This window comes from Amia ocellicauda, chromosome 3, assembly GCF_036373705.1.
Source record: "Amia ocellicauda isolate fAmiCal2 chromosome 3, fAmiCal2.hap1, whole genome shotgun sequence".
NCBI lineage: Eukaryota > Metazoa > Chordata > Actinopteri > Amiiformes > Amiidae > Amia > Amia ocellicauda.
In genome coordinates, this window is record NC_089852.1 from 27,806,735 (window position 1) to 27,830,038 (window position 23,304).

The window sequence follows — 23,304 nt, forward strand, 5'->3', positions numbered from 1 at the left end:
CTGCATTGAGATCTATGGGAAAGACGTCAGTAAATGGGGTTGGAAATTGTGGTGGAAAGCGCACATTCAATGACCGTGATGCTCGTGCATTACTGTGATATGTAAGGAAAAACAGAAGAGCACCTCTTTCCCAGGTGACTGAGAATGTCTATGCAGGACATGATCAGACTGTCCATAAGAACAGTCTGTTGAGAACTACACAGAGAGGGATATTATAGTAGGGTTGCAGTGCAGAAACCCCTCATTACAAAGACAAATGCACATCTGAGAGCTCTGTGGGACAAGAACCATAGGCACTGGTCTACCGAGATGTGGAAAAAAAGTGATATGGTCAGATGAGTAATTTTTCACCATATTCTAGTGCATGTGTGATGACACCAAGAGATCAGTACAGGCCTGACTGCTTGACCCCTACAGTGAGGGGGTCTGGAGGCTGTTATGCTGTGGGGGGCATTTTCCTGGCATGGTTTGGGTTCACTCGTCCCCTTCGAGGGAAGGGTCGCTGCAAATCATTACCATGTCATTCTGAGTGATCACCTTTATCCTATGGTGACACATTTCTATGCTGATGGGAGTGGTCTCTCCAGGATGACAATGCCCCCATCCACAGGGCATGAGGGTCACTGAATGGTTTGATGAGTATGAAAATGATGTGACTCATATGCTACGGCCTTCGGTCTCCAGATCTCAACCCAATTGAACACCTATGGGAGATTTTGGACCGACGTGTTACACAGCGCTCTCCACCACCATCATCAAAACACCAAATGAGGGAATATCTTTTGTGCCAAGAGCACTGAAGCTGTTCTGGGGCTCGTGGTGCCCAACACCTTACTGAGACACTTTATGTTGGTTTTTCCTTTGTCACCTGTCTGTATTTACCTTTAAATATAAAATGAAAAAGAGCTAAAAAACAAACACATGAAAGATTAAGTAAATTTTGCAGGCGTGACATGGAAAAGAGAAGCTGTGGCTCAAAGTAGAAGTATCTTGAGGAGGCCTTCATCCAGCAGTGGATCTATATGGGCTGTATGAGAATACAACCACCCACAACACGATAAGGGTGAATTTTGACCAGCCCGACCAGTCATGATTAAGTGAATAACCAGGTTTTTGGGCCCTGATGTTTTGTGCATGAACATAGTCAGCTCTCATTATAACACCTGGCAAGAACAATGGGCAAAACTGGAGATAGAGCAGGGGTGGCATTATAGCGAGAGTACTTAAAATAAAATCTACATGATGTTTGCTATAACTTTAGGAGTTTTAAGTTTTATTCCCAGGTTATTTTAAGATGCATCTTTAACAAAACTTAAAAACAAATTTAATTAGGCATTTTACAGCAGGCCACTGTACTAGGAGGCCCAACTGAAGTACAGTACTTAAACCGAGTATTTAAAGCAATTTCTATATTTCCCCAATGCAACATTACTTTATCAACCAAGCAATACAATGTAAAAAAAAAAAAAAAAAAAAAGTTTCTACAGTAGTGTACTAGTGATCATAAACTTTACTATACTTGGCACAACCAGTGTTTTTATAGTATCAGGAATGTTTAAAGGTACTGTAGTATATTTTCAGAACGCAAACACTGTACCTTCAGTAGCACATAGCATTTAAGTTCAGTTCAAACAATGTACACTACTTAATATGCAAGACTACATTACTCTGCTGCTTTTAATTTGCTGGGCTTCATTAAACTCTGCTCTGGTACCATGAAAAAAAAGTTACATTGACAGTACCATTGGGGTGGGGTCACAGAGACCCCATGGTACCACACCAGGGTGAAATGAAACCTGCACGGTACTTTTAATTTTATTCTTTTGACCTCAGCATTTTGTTTGTGGTTTATAGAAGGCCCTTATTTTAGACTGCATCAAGCCTCTCAGAGGAAACTAATCAACCAGAGACTTCAGATGCGTTTAATCCTGTACGTCTTCAGGAACAGGAATCATTTCACTATAACGAGGTACAATGCTTATCAGTTTGGCTTGCGAAGGTGGCAGTTTAACGGAGAGCTAGTTTTCTTATTGACAGACATTTGTTCAGAAAAAGCAGATGGTAAACTAGGTTGGTGGCAAAGCACAGGAGCACCAAGAACTAATGCACCTTGAACACTCTGGTAGGTGATGTGGTAAGTCACTTCCCTCCCCCCCCTCCAAAAAATTGAGAAACACTTAAATTTTCCCAACTATTTATTTAGACAAATTTTGCCTAAAATTCAGTGAGATCTTACACAAAACTTTTTTTTTGAAAAACAAAAAATAGGTAGATTTGTCATCCGTCTTTGAAATTTGGAATGGCGATGTCACGGCCTCATCAGCTGCACGTCCGAGTTCCGATTCCCCGGGGGGCGGGGGTGTGACCCCAGCCTGCCCCCCCGAGAGGGGGAGAAAATGGGGGAGGGGGGGAGCTGAGGGAAAGACATTTACATAGCGAAGAGGATGAGGAACGCCACCATCAGACAGAACAGCCCCATGGCCTCGGACAGCGCGAAGCCCAGGATGGCATACGAGAAGAGCTGCTGTTTCAGGGAGGGGTTCCTGGAGAGAGGGAGAAAGATCAGTCCAGTCACAGCCTGTAGAGACTCATCATCTTTAAATTACTCCACTGAACTCATACAGGGTACAGAAGTTTTCCAGGTATCAAAACTACCAATTTGAAAGTCACTTTGAACATGTTTTAGAAAGCCTTACTCTAGAACACGAGCAGAGTGCCAACATCAGCAGCGTCAGGTGGGATTAATGCCACCCGAGAAGACTGGTTAATCCCCTGTATCATGATTCCACCGCCCCACCCACCAGGCTGCAGCAAGATGCCCGCTCAGGTATAAGTAGTACAACAGCACCCTCTGCCCAGTGAAGGGTGGCAGGGGGGGATTGCAGGCGGTGTTGGGGACTCACCTGGCGTATCCGATGATCAGGCTCCCGAACACTGTCCCGATACCGGCCCCAGAGCCGGCCACGCCCACGGTGGCGGCTCCTGCCCCGATGAATTTGGCCGCTGTGTCGATATCCCGGGACACGGCGCTGGTCTGGAACCCCCGGAGGGACACCTGCAGTGCGGACACCTCGCTCAGGGGCTGCGGGAGGGGAGAGGCAGAGTCAGTGACGGGTCAATGCTGCATCCTAGTGAAGACACTGATGGAGAGAAGACCTCAGCAGGTCATTTTACACCAAGATCACCAGACAAGGGGCAGGAAAGGATGTGCTCAAATACAGCTGCTGCTTTTTTTTTTTTTTTTTTTTTTTTTTTTTTAATCTGAAGTTTAGGTAGCGCTCTAATGGAGGAGGAGGAATAAAAACTTACCTGCTCAGTTCTGGCTTCAGGTCTGTTGAACAGAGACACTGACATGGGCCGGGCCAGCACTCTGGATCCACTGCGCAGCTGAGAGGGGGACAGAGGGGAAGGGCAGGGGCTTAGTGCACAGGACTGAATGCAGGCATCCCTGTGTTCCTACAATCAATTTTATCCCATCAACAGCATTTAAGAGCTTAAAAGCCCAGCAGTGGAGGAGCCACAGTGTACTTTGGGCTTTGATATCACTTTCAAGGAGCTTTTGATTCCAAGGGGGCACCATTTATAAGCATCAAATAAAGCCAGCTAATTGGCTAGAATCGGACCAATTCGGTGTCAGGTGGGAACAAACCAGGAGACTGTGGCCATCCAGGAGAACAAATTACATAAACCACCCCCCTCCACCGTTAAGGGTTACCTGTGCACTGCGGGCACGAACATCACACCACTGTCAGCACTGGGAGGCGGCCGATTCAGGAGAGAACTTACCACAGCTGGCGAGGTGACAAACTTAGCACAGGCGTACATCCTGGATTTCTGAAAGAAAGATGGGTACATTAGGTGCCAGTGCAAAGCTTTAGACAGGAATGTACAGGACACCCCCCCCACACACACACACTTGTCTCTGGGTCCCTGAACTACAATCAATCCCCAAGACTGGAGCAAACGGATAACCTAGCGGAGTCCTCTAGGCGAGACCCTCCAAGGTGACTGCGGTGAGAAGCTACCAGACCAGGTCCTCCACCGGACAGACGCGTCCCTCCTCCTGCAGGGCCGGGGTCAGGAGCTCAAGCACCGGTCTCCCCCAATCCCTCGCCGGCAATGTGAGGTTGCAACCGTATATTAGAGACATGCATGCAGAACCGGACTGCAACCGGAGCAGCCGGTCAGCCATAGCGCTCCAGTAACGCGTCAATATCAGATGCGGTATGGAAAGGTCGGGCGATGTGGGTACTTTCGCCCGGGTTCAAGTTTAAACTAGTCAATGAGAAGATTGCATTCATTAATCGGGAGACTCGTTTATTAGTTTAGAGACCGGTATCAATCTCTTCTACGGGACCCTGAAGGTCAACAGTAATCCACCATGTCCGACAGATCCGAGCGACCGTCCCCGACGCAGCAGCGAAACAGGACTTTAAACCGGATTCGTCAAAACGGTGTAAAGCGTCTTAAAAACGCCCCGCCGAGCGGCCCAGCGCTGCGTACGGACGTGCGGCACTAGGCCCCGATGTGTCCGACATCTTGCACGAATCCACCCGCAGCACGGCCATCGGGCAGGCGGGGGGCTGGACACGCTGACCGGTGCGGCGGCGCTCGTCCTCGCTGGGTGATGCGAAGACACGCACGCCGAAAACCACCGGCTCTCCGAGAAGATGTAACCGGACGGAAGAGGTCCCCGACCGGGCACGGCTGTCCGCTAATCGCGTACACGGAGAGGCGTGGAGCGGCAGGCCTACAGCGCCAATTAAACCGAGCCAAAATGCACGCAAATCTGCACTTATTCCCAAACGCGACACGGCTGGCGTCGCAAGGTCTCTGTAAGGTTTAAAACACACAGATGTGCAACAGAATAGTTACCGGTCGGTGACAGTACACACGCAGGGAGCCGGAGACACGAACACACACGCACGGCAGCAGGCAATGAGTGAACCGGGCGGCCTGTCACCTTGTCATTTATAAGCACAGACTCGCCGTCCTCAACTGCCATTGGCTGGACCGAAAACCCCGCTGCCTACAATTGGGCCTCTTCCAAGGAGAATCTTGCGACTGGCCAATGGGAGAGCAGGAGAAGAACCAGCACGCACGCCGCTGCTGAGCTCTGATTGGTCCAGGCGAGAGCTGCCGCCCGTTCTCTCGCTACCATTGGACCAGATTACCGGCAAACTACACTGACATTTTTTTCCATTGGATGACAAGACTTTAACCTCTCCGAGTGTATCCTAGTGTCCTCTGTCCTCATTGGCCGCTCAACCGGAAAGCCCGCCTACAAACGGAAGCGAGGCTGTGGTCATCCATCGCTGTAAAACGGGTCTGAATTTGAGTTTCGCCCTCTGGCGGCTGGGAAGCTGAAGGCAGGAGTCGCTCCAATCGCACATATGAGGCGTTAATGAGAGCCATAAGGGGATTTAATGGGTTTTAACAGTTTAACTCATTCAGATCAGGGGGATTAGTCTGTCAGCATGAGGCCCTTACCGCTGAAAATATAACTTTCATGCACATGCGTTATTCTGCGTGTTAGAAGTTATACCCTGCGAGTGTAAATGCATTGTTTTTGAACAGAAATACAGGGCAACCTCTGTTTAAGTGGCTTTCTCCAACTAATGTTAAGTACTAGCTTTATTAATTGCTCTTTATATGATGATATGTATCAGTAGTCAGTGTCTGTTAGTTTTTGTATCTTTCTATCTGTCTTTTGTGGGTTGGGGAGCTTGCAGGTTTTGTGGTTTGGTGTATACTGTGTATTTGTATCCTGTATTTTGTGGAATAAAGTTCACTTTAAAACCTATCAGTGGTAGTAGTATTAAACGCAATTGCCTAATGTGTGTGTTTGCACATGCCTGTACATGAGTGTATGTCTGCCATGTGTGTCTTACAGGCCCAGCTTCCGCCCACACAGAGACGGGATGAGAAGCTGGGAACGCAAAACGGATTACAGCCGAGAGCAGCTCCGATGGGCCCATCTGTCATGATCTGGTCCTGAGTATCTGCTGGGTCGCAGAGTGCCATCCAGCTGTTTCTCAAAGGAACGCAGCGCCTCGCACAGCTGGCGCGGAGATTCCAGCGCCTCCCCCCCCGCTGGGCCGCGCCTTTGAACTCGCAGACGATTCTGCCGACGAGGACTCTTCTTGTGCGCAGGCATCCGTGCTGCACACCCCTCCGGCCACCAGGGGTCGTCACTGCAGTGGGAATGAATGCACAAGGACACTGCCCCGACCGCGATGAAGGAGAGAGGTCGTAAGGTCTTCTGCATGGCGTGATCTTCCCTCTGCGGAGTCACGCACAGACCTTGGAAAATGAGAAAATGATCATGACTCTGTGCTTGTCCTGTCTGACTCTGTTATGGATGTTTTTAGGGCTCCATCCAGGGTTAGACGTTGGGAAGGAAGGAAAAGGCTCATTAGGTTGAGGATTCAAAATCCAACATGCAGAACCAGCTCCACTGGACCCGGAGCTCTCAGAGCCTCTATATTCAGAGGCTGGTGTGGAGTGGTAGCTGTACCCACCAGGGGGCGCTGGCGGACCGTGGCTCAAAGTGCAGTGAGCTGCGAAGACTGTCCCATTAGCTGATTAGTATATTTCTGATATATAAAATGCCCCTCTCTGTCTCACGTTTTGAACTGGTTAAGAGAAGGTCCAGAACTTAAACTATTATTAATATGATTAATAATAATAATAATCTACGCTGATGAACATCTTTACCTATAAATATACCCCCTGATTACGAGTCTCTCTCTCGGACCGGTTGATGTTTTACGAGGCCGCCCTCTCTCCCTGCTGACTCCGGCCTTATCTCCTGCGTCTGCAGAGACACTTAAAAGCCACTTTGCGATAAAGAGACTGGGCTCGGCTGTGTTTGATGTTCACAGGCAAGTGCTTTTTTTTTTTTTAAGGGAGAAGAAATAAGATAACCCCGCACCACACACACACACATGCACTTTAAAATAAAATTGCATCTGGCAATAAAACGCACTGAATATCACAGCAACAGAGACTTACGCAACGAGCGGGCGATTGGGCCAATAGGCTACTCACAACAACAGACAGATACAATACAAAGATCAATATTGACGTGCATACACAGACATATGCGCTCATGATAGCTGTGCTTCCTGAGATATAACCCGGCATATTGTTTTCGACTTCTTGCAGCAAATCAGTCTCCTTAAGCAACGTTTAAATTAGCACTGGGCCTGCAGTGTGACCAGATACGGATGTGTGGTCTCTGATCTTATTAAGCAGAAACCAGAAACCCAATCAGTTTAATTAACACCGCGCCTGAATCTTTCATAGGCGAGGACGATGCTCATTCCCCGTCTGGGCCACTGATTACTCGCCGGCAAATTAATTAGACGGGCGGTTTGCCCAGGAGCCTGGCTGTTGTGGGGGGGCGCTGTGCTGTAGTATTTGACAGGCGACTCGACTTGACCTCAGGCCCTGCCGAGTTGCCAGTTTTAATACTTGCAAAAGGTCTGTTAATTAATATTTCACTCGAAATCCTTTTCCGAATGTGGAATCCGCGCGCTCAGGCGAGGGTTCCATTCGATCTCCATTCCAATGCGGAGTCTCCATGACAACGCTCGTTAAAAGCCGAACACACGAAACCAGCTCTTGTGGTGGTGGGGGCATGGGGGGGAGATCCCGTTTCTCCCGCTAGGGGCAGGCGAGTACTGCTGTCCCCAGACTCACAGAGAGTTTATTCTTATTAGTCCCCTGAAAGAATGACGGCAGGTGTTTTGAAACCAAGCCATTTATTGCACAGTGTGACACACAAGGAACAGAACAGAGAATACACATTCCAGAATTCATAATTACAATGTGGAATTATAACAGCAGTGATATACCACAGAGTAGAATTTTCAAAGCTGATTGCGTTTATATTCAAGTTCCTGATCCCTATTGCAGTCATCTAATATTTTCCTTAATTAAACCGGATGTAATGAGAACTGACACGCAAATCTGGAAATAATAAACGTCAAACAACCGGTGAGGAGCGTGGTGCGGCGCAGGGGGCAGGCTGCACACGCCTGACCCATCACAGTGTCAGGTTGTTCTACACGAAGTTCATCAATTTACATTATGATTAAAACAGTTTCTGCTTCATCTAGGATACCAGCAAAGATCAATATAATTCAGCCGCCGACAGAGACAGTGCAGCGAAGAGCCTCGAGCTGAAGGGAGCTGTGGCACGCCGCTCACAGCCGCGCACAGTGATTATGTGTAATATGCAGGCAACAAGAAGCCGAGTACGGAGAGCAGCAGACTCCAACGCCACAGCCTGGCCCTTTCTTGTAGCTCACACCAGTGCGCAGGGGGCTAGTCCCCGTGACTGTACACGTGCTCCTCGAACTGCTGCTGGGTCATGGGGTCACACAGCAGGCTGCAGTACGGGCACACCTTGTGGCTCTGCTCATGAGTGTCCAGCTCTGTTATGCTGATGCCGGGGAACAGCTCTCTGCAGAACTGGCACTGTCTCACCGCCTCCTTGGAAGAGACACACAGACACAGACACAGATTAGTACGTGGTCCTAGAGAGGACGGGGTGAGCACTGCCGCCTAGTGGCTGACTCTGAATGGCACCATTGAGCCCCCTGCCTGCGTCTTCACACCCCATTTCAGCTTCAGAGCGGCGAAGGAGCAGAGACGCAGGCTCTCGAACGGCCCTCTGCATCCACCGCTCACAGGAGCTCCTTCATGGACCCTCTGCCCTGTGTCGAGCTGTGGCTGTCAAAATGGCTGCCAATTTCAGACTATGCTGAACACTTGGCGTTCTTGTGTACACTGAAGTGGAAAGCGCATCAAATTTAAACAATGCTATTCAGCGGCACTATACATTATTATGCAAATATTTATTTTCACTAAGACTGCCGTTATTTTTGGTGTTTTTTGTGGCAATTATTACCCGTTACAAAATGTATGTATACGTATGCTATCTAAACGTGTACGATATTATATTTTCAGGGTTTCACGATGGATTCTTATAAATATGGAAACAAATCCTGTTACTTTGGATCACATAAATGAATATATAACAACAACAACCACAATAATAATAACAATATGTGCTTACCTGTGGTTCTGCAGGTGGCGCACCTAAGGGAAAAAATTGGTAAAATCGTTTTTTTTGTCGCCTGTTACGTGTCACACACACATACACACACACGCGCGCACGAACACGGAGAGCAGTGCAGGCAGTGTGGTTTTACCCGCAGTGTTGAAGGGATCACTGTAGCGGAGATCAGGGCTTTCATACAGGCCGGTCGTGGGCACAGGGGGGATGCTGTACGGGTTGGAGTACAGCAGGGAGATGCTGGGCTGGGGGGAGGGCTGGCGAGCAGACATCTGCTGCCGCAGTCTCTTCATGTCTCTCCGCAGGCCCTGACACATCACAAACACACGGCAATGTTCACGGTCAGGAAGAGTCAGGCACAGTACAGAGAGCAGGTGCGCAGGCGGTGCCCGTGTCTCGGGCGCTCTCGGTGCGACTGCCTCACCTCGTTCTCATCTGTCAGTTCCTCCTTCTCCTGCTTCAGGATTTCGAACTCCATGGTTCGGTTCTCCAGCTCCTGCCTCACCTCAGTCAACTGGATCTGTAGGTGACAGACAGAGACCGACACACTGACTGACAATCTCCTACAGAAACACACAAACACACACATCCCCTGGTGCCTCCTACACACTCTCTCACTGACACTCTGTCCAGCACGCACCTCCACCTTGCAGCCCTGTTCCTTGACCTTCTCGAAGCCCTTTTTCCAGTACTCCAGCTGATCGTGTGCTTCCTCTGCCTTCTGCCCAACATCCCGCAGCCGCTGCTCTTCCTGCTCCCTCTGCGCGCGCAGCTCCCCCTGCAGCTCCCGCAGCCGCTGCTCTTCCTGCTCCCTCTGCGCGCGCAGCTCCCCCTGCAGCTCCCGCAGCTGCTGCTCCATCTGCTCCTTCTGCACCTGCAGCTCCTGCAGCTGCCTGGACAGGCCCTCGTTCTGCACAGACAGAAAGACAAATGGGTACGAAGTCAGACAAAAACACACAGACAGACACAAAGACACCACAATACACAGAGATAGAAACACAAAGACACACAGATACCAGGGATACACAATGCTCAACACCACGATCCCCCACTGAACTCCCACTGGCGTGTAAGAGGAGAGAGGGAGAGTGCTGGACAGAGCAGGCCTGGTTGTGTGTGCAGAGCTGTGCCCACCTCTGTGTCCCCATGCCCCATGTTGTCCTCCCTCTCTGAGAGGCTCCTCTTCAGATCCCGGTTCTCCCTGCGCAGCCCCTCTATCCCCTCGGATACCGCCCGAGCCGCCCGCAACTCCCCAGACAGCTTCACTGCCTCCTTCTGAGAGCTCTGCAGGTCCACCTGGACACAGAGACACAGAGAGAGCAGTAGAGGAACAGACAGGGACACAGAGAGGACAAAACAAAGACTCCCTAATGCTCCAATTGGAGCTGCGCATCAGACAGCGCTGGGCTGTGTCCTCCTGCCTGCGTGGGCAGCACCAGTCTCTCCGGTTATTGTCCCAGAGGCACGAGACTGTGCGTCTGCGCTCTGTCCCCCCTCGTTCATACCTGCAGCAGCTGTATCTGGTCCTGCAGCCTCCTCTGCTCCTCGAAGGCCTGCTGCTTGTCCTGCTGCAGCTTCCGCACCGTCCCCGTCAGGCTGCACAGGGACATGACCAGGACACAACGGACACGAACACAGGACACACAAGAGACACAGGCATGAGAGATCATCAGGGATCAGCCCAATGTGGAGGCTGGCAATGATCAGCCAGCAGGGTGTCAAGCACAACCACCACAGCGCAGTCTTAGACATATTAAATCTATCCTGGGGATTTGCCAGTGCCCTCGGACTCACCGCGTGATCTCGGCCTCCTGGGTCTCTGTCTTGCCCCGCAGTTCCTCCCTCTCCTGCCGCAGTTGGGCCACCTTGGCCAAGGTCCGCTCCATCTTCCCCTGCTGGGACACCAGGCTCTCCTGCAGCTCCTGGAGGGGCAGAGAGAGGCAGACAGGGTGGTAGTAGGGGAGAAAAGGGGAGAGGGCAATGAGAGGAGGAGGGAAGAGAGAGGGAGCGGGGAGGAGGTGGGGAGAGAGAAGGAGAAAGATGGGCAGAGGTCAGGGACAGGAAGAGGAGGATACAGGGAGAGGAGGGACAAAGAGAGAGACACAAGGAAGAGTTTCTCCCAGCTTATATCCCATAACATTATTCTCAGGCATCACAATGTTAACGCCATCCTCCTGCAGATGCTCGGAGCCCTGCCCAGCCAATCAGGGCACTCGCTGCAGCCATGAACCCTGCGGGCGCTGCGGACCTCCCAGCCCACTGTCCTCCTCACCTCTCTCTGTCTGAGGATGCTCTCCTGCTCCGTTTTGGACAGGCTGTCCTGCTTGTCCCCACACTGTGCCATGATGGCCTCTTTCTCTCTGTCCCACAGCACCCGCTCCCCCTCTCTCTCGGTCTCCCAGTGCTTTCTCTCTTCCTCTCTCTCTCTCCTCCACTGCTCTCTCTCCTCCTCCCTCTCCTGCTTCAGCATCTTCATGGTCTTCCCCAGCTCATTACTGGAGTCCTGTGGGAGGGGGAGCACAGCAGGCCTCAGTGTTCAACAGCTGGATAACATCACAGCACAGGAATATTGTATACGTGTTGGGACAGACAGAGAGACAGAGGGATGGACATACAGAGAGACAGATGTGCAGAAACAGAATGGTGTTGGACTGATGGATAGACTGAGAGACAGACAGGTGGACGGACCCTGAGACGCCGGAGCTCCAGCAGCCGGTCTTCCAGCTCCGCCTGCAGGATGCCGATGGTCTCGCTCTGTTTGTCCACCTCCCTCTGCAGCTGCTCCTTCTCCTGCAGCCCTTGCTCCACCTGCTCCTGCCCTCACACACAGACAACCCCCCGTCACACACACTGCACACAATGACGTCTCCTGTAGAATACAAGACACCCCTTGCACAACCTATTGACTTATTATGAATCACACACATAAAGGATTAGACGCACATATCTTTTCAGTGATTTTCTTTCCCCCCATCCAATTGAACAATCAACCCCCCTTTTGAAATGCTTTGGTCCAGGACCCGCTGTGTTCATGTTCATTGTGGTTAAACTTAAAAAAAAACTGATGAAATGTATTGACAAGAGAAAAGTATAATGTTTGCAAATGCTGCTCAGTGATTGGCTGGTTTCTCACATGTGTTTTATAATTGACCTTTCGCAAAAGCCCCGCCCACTTAGTTACTGTTGCTGTGCCCGTCAAGCCGCGCTGCTCTGTAAGCGGGATCTACAGTAAACACTGAGCATGGAGGGGAAAGCAGCACATTACCGCTCAGTGTAACTGACTCTTTCTGGAGTAGTACCTCTGTGATATCCTCCAGATCGAGGCAAAAGGGATTGCAATATGCAGTAGAAGGATATGTTCAGAATATTCAAATCAACAAGGAAGGGGACACAACAATAACCGAAACACAAGCATGAGAAACCCCATAAACTCACCAGCGACCAGCACAGCCTTGTGGAGTGGCCATGCACTTGCACTGCCGGGTCAGTTCTGTTTATATAGGTATTATTGAAATTTTCTATCAGTCAACATCCTATCAACTTCAGCTGAAAGTCACCTGTAAAAGTTAAGCCTACGAGTGCCCCGACATAACAAGCTCATATTAGAGGTAGCTCGCTATCTAGCGAACGTTAGTAGCAGCAAGTCGTATTAATGGTCACGTTAGCACAAATAACTATAACGTCAGTGTTAGAGAACATTGTTGTCCAAGGAATAATTATGCATAAATGTTGACAAAAGCATTTCACAACCCAAGAGAAGTCACTGTAATTAGCTGATGCCCATGGCTGACGCTATTTAGGGAGGCTTTACCCCCCCTGTATTTTCTCTCAGTCCACCTAAAAATAATACAGATATGAAGTAACGGGGCGGTCAAATAGTCCGACACAGCACCTTTAGCCACCCCTTGTATTTTCACTCATCGCCCCTAAAAATATTACCACAAAAGAATCAAAGAATGAAGTAATTTTGCAAAACACTGTCAGCACCCCCCCCTGCAGCCCCACGAAGCCCCCCTAAAACCTGAAGTGTAGTCCCGCCGCTGGCGTTAGCTAGACAATGACATCATCAGCCACCTAGCTTACCTTGGAGCAGACAAATGTATGTTTGTTAATCTTTGCGGTATTTAGCGGGGAATGGGGACTCTCACACTGTCTTATCCACTGCCGGCATCTTTCCTCTTCGGTTTTGGGCTTTGGAAAGGGGAAAAAAATGACTCCCCCCTCTAAACTTCTGGGGTCCCTGCTGTCGGGTTTGCAGGGCTGCAGGCACAGCGTCTCACCATTGTGAGCCTGAACGACGAGAGCTTGATGGACCTTCTCGAGTAGTGACCTTATGCTAAGGTAGGATTGGACAAGGACCGTTTGGGGGCGGGGCTTTGCAAAAGGTCAATTACCATTACAACTATGATGCTTATTAGTGTTGCTGCAATGTGGGGAAAATCGAATTAAAAACTTGACTTTTCATGTAACATGAATACAGACCAAGACAAGCCCATCTCTCAACATGAACTCAGTTACAGCCACGCAGCACGTCTTAACACAGCGACCCCTTGTCTGTGGGTGTGTGTGTGTGGGGGGGGTCAGACCTGTGTGGTGATGACCAGCAGGTCGGTCTCCAGGCTGTTGATGGTGAGGCTCTGGAAGCGGAATGGCGTGCTAGCTCCCCTCACCCCCCCATTACTGTCCACATAGCAGAACTGGTAGAATTCACCATCCTCCTTCGGCAGGTAGTAGGCTGCAAAGACACATGCACACACAGAGACACCACATCAATGTGGGTTAATATGTGTGTTTGTCTGTGTGCATATTGTGTCTGTGCATGTATCTACAGTTAGGTACATACATATTTGGACAGGGACACGATTGTCATCATTTTGGCTCTGTACACCACCACAATGGATTTGAAAGGAAACAAGATTAATTAAATTGTGAGTTTCAATACTTGGTTGCACATCCTTTACAGTCAAAGACTGCCTGAAGTCTGGAACCCATAGACATCACCAGATGCTGGGTTTCTTCCCTGCTGATGCTCTGCCAGACCTGCACTGCAGCTGTCTTTAGTTCCTGCTTGTTCTTGGGGCGTTTTGCCTTCAGTTTTGCCTTCAGCAAGTGAAATGCTGCTCAATGGGATTCAGGTCAGGTGATTGACTTGGCCATTGCAGAACATTCCACTTCTTCACCTTAAAAAAGTCTTGGGTTGCTTTCGCTGTATGCTTCGGGTCATTGTCCATCTGCACTGTGAAGCCCCGTCCAATGAATTTTGAAGCATTTGGCTGAATCCAAGCAGATAATACAGCCCTAAACACTTCAGAATTCATCCTGCTGCTTTGGTCAGCAGTCACATCATCAATAAATACAAGGGAACCAGTTCCCTTGGCAGCCATACATGCCCATGCCATAACATGCTTCACAGGTGAGGTTTTATGCTTCGGTTCATGAGCAGTTCCTTCCCTTCTCCATACTCTTCTCTTCCCATCATTCTGGTACAAGTTGATCTTTGTCTCATCTGTCCATAGGATGTTGTTCCAGAACTGTACAGGGTTCTTTAGATGTTTTTTGACATCTCTAATCTGGTCTTCCTGTTTCCTGTGTACATCTTGTGGTAAACCCTCTGTATTTACTCTGGTGAAGTCTTCTCTTGATTCCCGACTTTGACACAGATACGCCAACTCCTGGAGGGTGATCTTGATCTGGCCAACTGTTGTGAAGGGGTTTTTCTTCACCAGGGAAATAATTATTCTGTCATCCACCACAGTTGTTGTCCGTGGTCTTCCGGGCCTCTTGGTGTTCCTGAGCTTTCTTTTTAAGAATGTACCAAATACTTGATTTGGCCACACCTAATGTTTTTGCTATCTCTCTGATTGGTTTGTTTTGATTTCTAAGGCAAAACTGAAGGCAAAACTCCACAAGAACAAGCAGGAACTAAAGACAGCTGCAGTGCAGGCCTGGCAGAGCATCACCAGGGAAGAAACCCAGCATCTGGTGATGTCTATGGGTTCCAGACTTCAGGCAGTCTTTGACTGTAAAGAATTTTGCAACCAAGTATTGAAACTCACAATTCAATTCATGATTATGTTAGTTTGTCCATATACTGTTGAGCCCATAAAATTGGGGGGACCACTTATAAAAATGGGTGTAATTCCTACACCGTTCACCCAATTTGGATGTAACTACCCTCACATCTTGATTGTTTCCTTTCAAATCCATTGTGGTGGCATACAGAGTCAAAATGATGACAATTGTGTAACTGTCCAGATATTGATGGACCCAACTGTATATGTGTGTGTGTGTGTTCTTGTGTACAGGGATGTGGACATGTGCTATTCTGTGTTGATGTGTGTGCGTCTCTGTATGTGTAAGTATGTGTGTATACCGACGTGCATATGTGTGTGTGCATGCATGTATTTGTTTTGTGTGTGTAGCTGTGTGTCTATACAGATGTATGTGTTTGTACAGATGTGAGTTTGTGCGTCTGTATATGCGTGTCTTTCTGTGTGTACTTGTGTGTGTTTCTGTGTCTATGTGTGCGTGTTTCTGTGTGTAAATGTTCGTAGCCTCACCTTCAAACACCACCTGCTGCTCCAATGGCTGCTCCCCTGGGGTCCCGGTAGTGGGGGGCGCCCACAGAAACGTGTAGTAGTCTCTTGTGGTGCTCCATCCCACCTGGCAGACAGACAGAGGCAGTGGTCACCTGGGAGCTTACAGACAGCTCAGGTCTTTGTCATAACCAGACTTGGTATGATTTTAAATCTGCACTGGTTTCTGTTAAGGACTGTAAACTTGCAATTGAAGACTGTTTGTTCTAGATATCTCTGTCAGAGTCTGCTTTTTCTTTTTCTTCTGCTTTTTGTGTTTTACTTGCATGGCCAGATAAGGAGTGTAGTGCCCTGGCAAAACAACCATCACCCTGAACTGGAAACATTGTTAAAAAAGCCTTTCAGGAAACTGACGCATGCTGTGCATTGCTGGGCGAGGATGTGGTCATACAGACACAGAGATTAAAGACAGAGATATGTGCCAGCCCGGCCCAGACAGGAAACTGCAGCTGAATAGCACGAGCACAAGGGAGGAGACGGACAGGAGACAGCACTTTGCATGGACACCCAGAGCCTTCAAAGATCTTCCACAACTGAACTAGGAAGTGGTAGATTCCAGATCCACAACCCCACCCACCCCCCTCCTGTTTACTCCTCTACATGCAACTGGTCTGTTTTTGTGCTTTAGGCCCCTACATCCTTCCCTCAGTTTGGAGAATCACACTGCCTTGCCTGCTGTGACCCTCCACGGCACTGCTGGAGTGTACAGCAGACTGTCCTCAACCCTAACATTTCCCTTGTGGTGCTTGGCATGCAGACACAGGACATCCAAACTGAAACGTATCCACCTACCATGTGACTCACACTAGGTCTGTGAGACTCTGTGAGATGGTAAACAGGAAGTAGGTGGAAGAGACTGCAATTTCACACAGGACTGGCTAGATACTCACACTCTGCACACTGAACTGACAGCTCTGGGTCGGGGGGGGGGTGGGGGGTGTCTCAGTTTTCCAGTCCTTCAGATTCAGTGCAAATCAACAGCGTCTATAATAATCATAATATTTATAATAATAATAATAACTGGAGGTGTCCAGGACACTGACCTTGAAGATGCCGATCCAGTCGCGGCGGTGCGGGATGAGCTGCGGGGTGACAGTGTAGCTGCAGCTCAGGACGGTGTCGGGCGCATAGGCCTGGCTCACATTGTTGAAGAGCACCTGCGAGTAGTTGGCTGAAGACGTCATGACGGTGGACGTCGGGGGCTCTCCTGTGCCCTCGCTCATCGCGGACTCTGGAAAGGGGCACGACGCCTGTTAAGACTGGGACGAGGTGATGGTGGAATACTGGACCTGAAGAATAAACAAACAAATAATAATAATAATAATAATAATAATGATAATAAGGGCTCTGGACTCATAACTGGAAGGTTGTGGGTTCAAATCCCGTGTGGGGCAGTGCTGTTGTACCCCTGAGAAAGGTACTTCACTTAGATTGCTCCAGTGAAATTCCCAGCTGTATAAATGGGTACAAATGTAAGTCACCCTGGATAAGAGCATCTGCTAAATGACAAATAATGTAATGTAATGATGTGTCTTAATAAGTGCCCTTTCTGCCCCACCTCAGTGGCAACACATTTGAGCATGATATCACTGATTTCCATTTGAAATATCAAGAAACAGATAACATGACACTGTTGCTAACTTTGGCTATGATTCAGACTTTTGTAAAAATAAATACCAACAATCATAGCAGCGAATAAAGAAATGTCGTCACCACCACCATCATCATCATCATCATAATAGGACTAACTATAATAGCTGAATAGCCGTATATTAAAAACTGCGCAGTTCAGATGCGTGTTACTGAGCACAGCAGGGCAACATGGCGCTTCATTGCGACACTCCGCTTGTGTCAGACTGCGCTTCTGCGTTTCTCCGATCAGTAACACACAATCAATACAAATAGACAGTTAATCAACCTGCTTTTGAAGCCACTGTGCATCTTCCTTGCTACGATCGTTTCAGTTCAACCGACCAGGGCTGTTTCCACCAAACAAGAAAGTGAAACTTATTCTCCAAACTACCCTGCGGGTTTAAAGCCACCGAAACCTACAGGCTGCACTAAATACAGCGACAGTCATAACGCTGTTTCTGCAGTGAGCTTATTGTGGGAGGATAAATACCTGGTTTAAAACCTTGATGCTGGCGACATCGGTACGAAGCAGCGTCTTCTGTGTTTATTTACTTTTGCTTTTCTTTTCTCTTTCTGGACTGTCACTGGAAGGTACAGCGCCGCCTACGCGCAGCCCAGCCGCTGTGCACGCTGGGAGATGTAGTTTGTCTTGCTGGAGAAGTCTAAACTCCAATGCAGGTAAGAACAGCATTTCCCGGCGTGCACCACAGAAGGAGAGTTAAACTGTCCCAAAGCAGCGGAGGCGGATTCCCCAGCTGGGGTGCATTGACTCCGCATTCATTAAACAGACGAGGTGAGTCAAACGGAACAACAGCTGACACCCCTGGAGCAGGAGCAGCTTCAGACTGCGCCCCCCACCACCTCGCCCAATGCAATCAATAACAAGGAGGAGTTCCATCTAATTGCATACAAACAGACAATTACATAGAAATCAAGGAATAGCGTAACATAAGATATTCCACATCTCCACAGTGTGTGCTCTTGGTGGTTTTCAAATGTGCACTTTACATAAATTAAAAAATAATACACTTATATAGTACACATTTTCAGCACTGGTTTAATATGTTTTCATTTAATTGGGAATAAATTACACATACATACATATATACATAGCTAAGGATATCACCCAACACACTGGGTTCAGCCTGGTCAGTCATATTGACATTTTCTTGACCGCGCACCAGAGTGGTTGGTTAGCTTATACAATAATTCAATTTAAATCTCGTTGACCTTTGTTACTGTACAGCAAAGGGCAGAGTGAGGAAATCTCCACGTCATTGTGTATTATTTGCAGGGATTGAATGATTGTGGAGCACCTAGTGAAAAAAGTATCCGGTGCAGGTGCAGAATGTTACATAATGTTGTTTTCTGGGTTTATATTTGCCCAACAGAGATAGATTGTTGCCCAATCCGTAGCTGAAATAATATTATTATGAAGTCTGGCTGTGTGTGAAAAGGGGGTGGTGGCAGTATTCGGCTTCATAGTATTTTATAAAGAATGAGAAAGACAAAGCTGGCGAAAAAATGAAATATTGATCAAAATCACAATCAATGTAAATTCTGTAAACGTCTCTTAATTGTATCAAAATGGTATCCATTTTCATTGCTATCTTCATAAACACGTCGAATATTTTTAGGACCCTCCTGTAAAGTGGTGTCAGAAAACCGAAATCACCATCTTATTAAGAGCAGGAAACAGCTCAACACACAACCCCCACCCCCCACTGAGCAGATTCATAGTTTATATTGTATTATATTTCTGAATATCTGAATGTCTGAATTAAGAGTTCGGGAGAGGCTGGGTGGGCCAGGCAGCAGCAGAGAGGAGCACATAGAAAAATATGAATGTTCAAACCAATACCTTCCATGTGTAAACCTTCAAATTGAAAACATTAATATTATTATTGCTGATGTTATATTAATATTACTTCTGTAGAAATCTCACCGATTCAGTGCAAGACTACTACCTATTCTCCTGCATTTCATTGGTTTATTCCAGATTCATTTCAATCAGGATATGAGTTTGATGTGTGTAAATCTGTGGGGGGTCTCTGTACCCCCCCATCAATGTACGGAACCCCAGAGATACAGCTTCTGCTACCGCGGGGGAGCTAACCTGTCTCTAATTCAATTTTCAAACACAAATGGAGGCATCAGCCATTCATGCCTCGCACGGCAGCTTTCATGTGACGCGTGCACAATGCCATGATGGAGAGCCGGGGTATGGTTCTCGCCCTGATCTAATTTGGCTACACAGTGCCCATATGTAAAATCTGTGGCCCCAGAACATGTGCGGATGGCGCTGTTTTCCATAACAAAGGCACCGAGGCAATGGAAGCGGCAGGGCGTGTGTGTGCGGAACAGTTGGACAGTGTGGGAGAGAGCGGCCGGGGAGCAGGCCGTCCCGCTGCAGCTTCGCACCTGGGCTCGCACTCCATATGGAGGCTGCGCTGTGACGTTGCAGGCTGACTCCACCCCGCCTGTGAGGGGCGTGACTGTATTCTGCCCTATGGGATTACAGTCAGTCAACACCCAGAGTAACGCCCCCATTACCAGATTTTTTAAAATTTAAATCATTGCATTCTTTTTGTTATACGTGCAATACGCTCAACCATATTTCTTGACTAAAAATATTGACAGTTCGAAATGAAAGGAACTTATGTCACAGCTTAGTGTAGTGTAATTCTAGTTAATTAACAAAACATCTCCCAGCTTTTCTCCTTATTTTGTGGGGCTTTGTAAATGGAATATACATGTCTTTAATTCTTTCTTTCCTTCTGAGAAATGAAGAGGAGCTCGGCCATGAACACTCTGGTGTCATGGGCAATATTCATATACATGTCAAAGTGCCACCCATCCAACTTAGTGGTTAACATTAACCAATGGTTAGGCGACACAGTGCCGGTTAAACGGTCAGTGAATCCTGACCAGAGAGGCTGGCAGGTTGAAGGGCCCGAGACTGACCTGGCCAACACGTGCACCTATAGCCTGTCCTGGGCACACACCTGTCACAGGCTCCACTGCAGACGGCAGGTCATCCATCCAGCCGTGCGCCATCGCTGCAAGTGCAAAATCAATAGAGGCTCTTAGCCGGGAAGCAGGGTCCAGGCTCTCCCACCGCCCGTGACAAATGAACACGGCCTTAATGGATGAGTTACGAGTGGGACCCATCCTTCTCCCAGGGTGCATTTAAGCCATTGGCATTAAAAACACATGAAGCCTGCAAGTGTAACCACCTTAACATCCTAACATGTGTCACATCCGGCTTATTCCTGACAATGCAACACCCCCCCTTCCATTTGGCTTGGAAAATGGGACACTTATCACACTAAAACGCTGTGATGCATCATCATTCACGTAAATACACTGTCGATATCTCAGCAACTCCTGTTACCACTGTGCTGATTATTCCTCCGTGCTTTGTATGAGAAAACACAGATGGACACACACTCACAAACACTCTCTCTCACCCTTAAAGAAGGCTTTGAGATTTGAAGATCCAAGCTTTTGAAACACATATACATATATATATATATATATATATATATATATATATATATATATATATATATATATATATGATATTAAAGTATCATATATAATCATAATTGTTATTTCAACTTTATTTGAAAAATATTCTTATACCAGGTGGACATTTGTGCTGAGCTGATTACAAACAGTGATCAGTGATCTCTATTATACTCATAGCTTTTTATTTCACATGAGTTTTTCCCCCTAAAGGCTATAAACGTCCCCTGCAGTCTTTGACATTAATTAACAATGACTTCAAAACACACTGCGTCTTTAAAATAAACCTTATGTGCTGTGACTTATTGCTTTTGAACTTCATCTGGTATTGGGTTCCCCTTAGACAAAGTGTCAGTAATACTGTGTTCAAATCTGTGTGGAAGAAGCCCACTGAGAGACGCCTCATGGCTGCTGTTCTGCTTTGACTGCCTTCAGAGTTTTCTTCTCTTTCTGAATACATCCGCACAGACCCACACAGTGTGCAGCTCAGCCCGTCCTGGGGCAGTCACTGTAGTCTCTACTTCCCAGGTCGGCAGAACATCTCCAGCTGTCTTTCGGGGGGGGGAGGGGAGTGGGGCCTTTGAAGCTGTACTGACAAAGAGGTCCCTATTGCTGGGGACTCTAGCTGGCCCTGTTGTTCTCAGTTGTAGGGGCACAAACATACCTTCTTACAAGAAATACACACAGTACACACACACACACACACAGTCTTGCAAAAAGGGGTACAGAGGGACACACACACCCTCACAAACACAAAAGCAAGCTTACACGCTGTTCAAGCACATACACACACACACACACATGCGCTGTCCAGCACCCCTGCAAGAGGAGTGTGTGCGTGGGGTGAGGGGTGTCCAGGGGAGTCCAAGTGTCCATCTCCCAGCTGTCGACTGTGTCCAGCTGTCTCTGGGGAAAAGGGGGGGCAGGGAGTGGACAGTGGCCTTGAGGGGGGACAGGCCTGGCCAGCAGCTGCCAGTCAGTGATCAATGTCCCTGTCAATGCAGACCAGCAGGCCGAGAGGCACACAAAGACTCGGGTGCCTCAGCTGCCTGGGCTGACGTCTCTGCGCAGGGAGGGCTGCCATTGTGCTGCCTGAGAACACGCACGCAGTTCCAGAATGTGCTCAGCTGCAGGCGGCTCTGGAATCGCTGTGGCATTGGGCCGGGCTCATTCAGGGCTGGGGATTGAGGTCCTGGGCGTCCAGAGCTCCAGTCAGGTGTGGTCACCCAGGGGGGTCCACATCCAGCACAGGAGAGCTGTGTGATGACCTAGGGGGACGGTTAAGAGTAACCCTGGACTGATTTGAACTGGCAAAATCTAGGCAAATCCCACCAGCATTGTCTGGCAGAGCGATTGCACAATACTGCACTTTAAATAGACATTTATCTTCTTCAATAACAATAATAAACTTTAAAATGACAACAATGATAATAATAATAACATTTTGTGAAAGATACAATGGAACCTCTCTCTTGTTCTCGTCCTCTCTTGTCAATCTGGGCATTGATATTTATGGCACGAGCAACTACCTTTTAAAAGGATTAGGGGAGGTGACACGTCTCCCGGACAGAATATATTACAGGCAGCACCAGTGCGGGCTGTGTGGTCAAGACGGATGGCCGGGGCTTTGGTAATTAATAACGTTTTTACAAGACTGATGGAGCTGCTTAGCGGCTCAGAGAGGAGAGGGCCGGCACATCTCGCACCATTGAAACGTGCAGGTAAATTGATTTGTCCATCGAATTTCCTGTAGGAATCATTAGGATTAATGGAGAGCAAGGGAGGCCCATTCAAGCACCCTGATTTATGGGCCCATTTAGGCAAAGAAGGAAAAATGAGTATTTAACAGCGCAAAATCTGACAGGGGCTGTAAACCACGTCCTGAGCAAGGGGAAGGGCTGTGTGTTGTGGAGACTGGGAGGGAGGAGGGGGCAGAGTGAGAAAGGCGGGGTACTCCAGCTTTCTGACTGACTCTCTTATTAGTGGGAAGTGATGGGCACTCCTACTCGAGCACTTTACACAATACAATGCAAAGCAAGCCCGGAGAGGAGAGGAGAGGAGGGGAGAAGAGAGGAGAGGAAAGGAGAGGAGGGGAGAGGAGGATTTTTAAGTGGAGGCTTGCAGCTATCACAGCTCAGATAAAACACACACTGACTGTGGTGAGAGCCACACAGACACACACACACAGGATTTCCCTGGATCTGGCTGTGTGCTTCTACAGAATCTCTGTCAAGAAAAAGCTTCTGAAAACATTTTCAAAGCCCCACAGTAGAGGAAACAATTTTCCCAGTGGGACAGAAGGAGGGAGGGGTATGACCATTGTGCAATCTTTTTCTCAAATGGTCTTCAGAGTGCTGCACCACAGTTAAATTGCTCCCCCAGGTGACATTTCAGCATGGCCAAGCAGGTTTAATCAAAGCAGGTACCCTGAAAAACACAGGCTTATCAGACACCACAGGAGGC

The 23,304-nt window shown here is 48.3% G+C and overlaps 2 protein-coding genes across 4 annotated transcripts; both read right to left on the bottom strand.

Annotated features, from left to right (window-relative positions):
- Window positions 1-2,177: 2,177 nt before the first annotated feature.
- On the bottom strand, window positions 2,178-4,988 carry atp5mc1 (ATP synthase membrane subunit c locus 1). Its single transcript, XM_066698800.1, has 5 exons — window positions 4,876-4,988; window positions 3,787-3,834; window positions 3,310-3,387; window positions 2,904-3,082; window positions 2,178-2,543 (listed from the first exon to the last, which is right to left on the bottom strand). Exons 2-5 carry the CDS (start codon window positions 3,823-3,825, stop codon window positions 2,429-2,431), a joined length of 411 nt encoding a protein of 136 aa, XP_066554897.1. The 5' UTR covers window positions 3,826-3,834; window positions 4,876-4,988; the 3' UTR covers window positions 2,178-2,428.
- Window positions 4,989-5,596: 608 nt separating this feature from the next.
- Window positions 5,597-17,954, bottom strand: calcoco2 (calcium binding and coiled-coil domain 2). Of its 3 annotated transcripts, none has more exons than XM_066698798.1 (14): window positions 17,804-17,954; window positions 16,725-16,970; window positions 15,646-15,748; window positions 13,672-13,820; window positions 11,774-11,899; window positions 11,358-11,588; window positions 10,880-11,007; window positions 10,591-10,681; window positions 10,220-10,381; window positions 9,726-9,995; window positions 9,510-9,605; window positions 9,222-9,393; window positions 9,086-9,108; window positions 5,597-6,303 (listed from the first exon to the last, which is right to left on the bottom strand). In XM_066698798.1, exons 2-14 carry the CDS (start codon window positions 16,902-16,904, stop codon window positions 6,292-6,294), a joined length of 1,743 nt encoding a protein of 580 aa, XP_066554895.1. In that variant the 5' UTR covers window positions 16,905-16,970; window positions 17,804-17,954; the 3' UTR covers window positions 5,597-6,291. The 3 variants fall into 3 exon arrangements, with proteins under 3 accessions (XP_066554895.1, XP_066554893.1, XP_066554894.1); XM_066698796.1 differs by lacking the exon at window positions 5,597-6,303 and adding an exon at window positions 7,750-8,499; XM_066698797.1 differs by lacking the exons at window positions 5,597-6,303; window positions 17,804-17,954 and adding exons at window positions 7,750-8,499; window positions 17,600-17,711.
- Window positions 17,955-23,304: the final 5,350 nt, after the last annotated feature.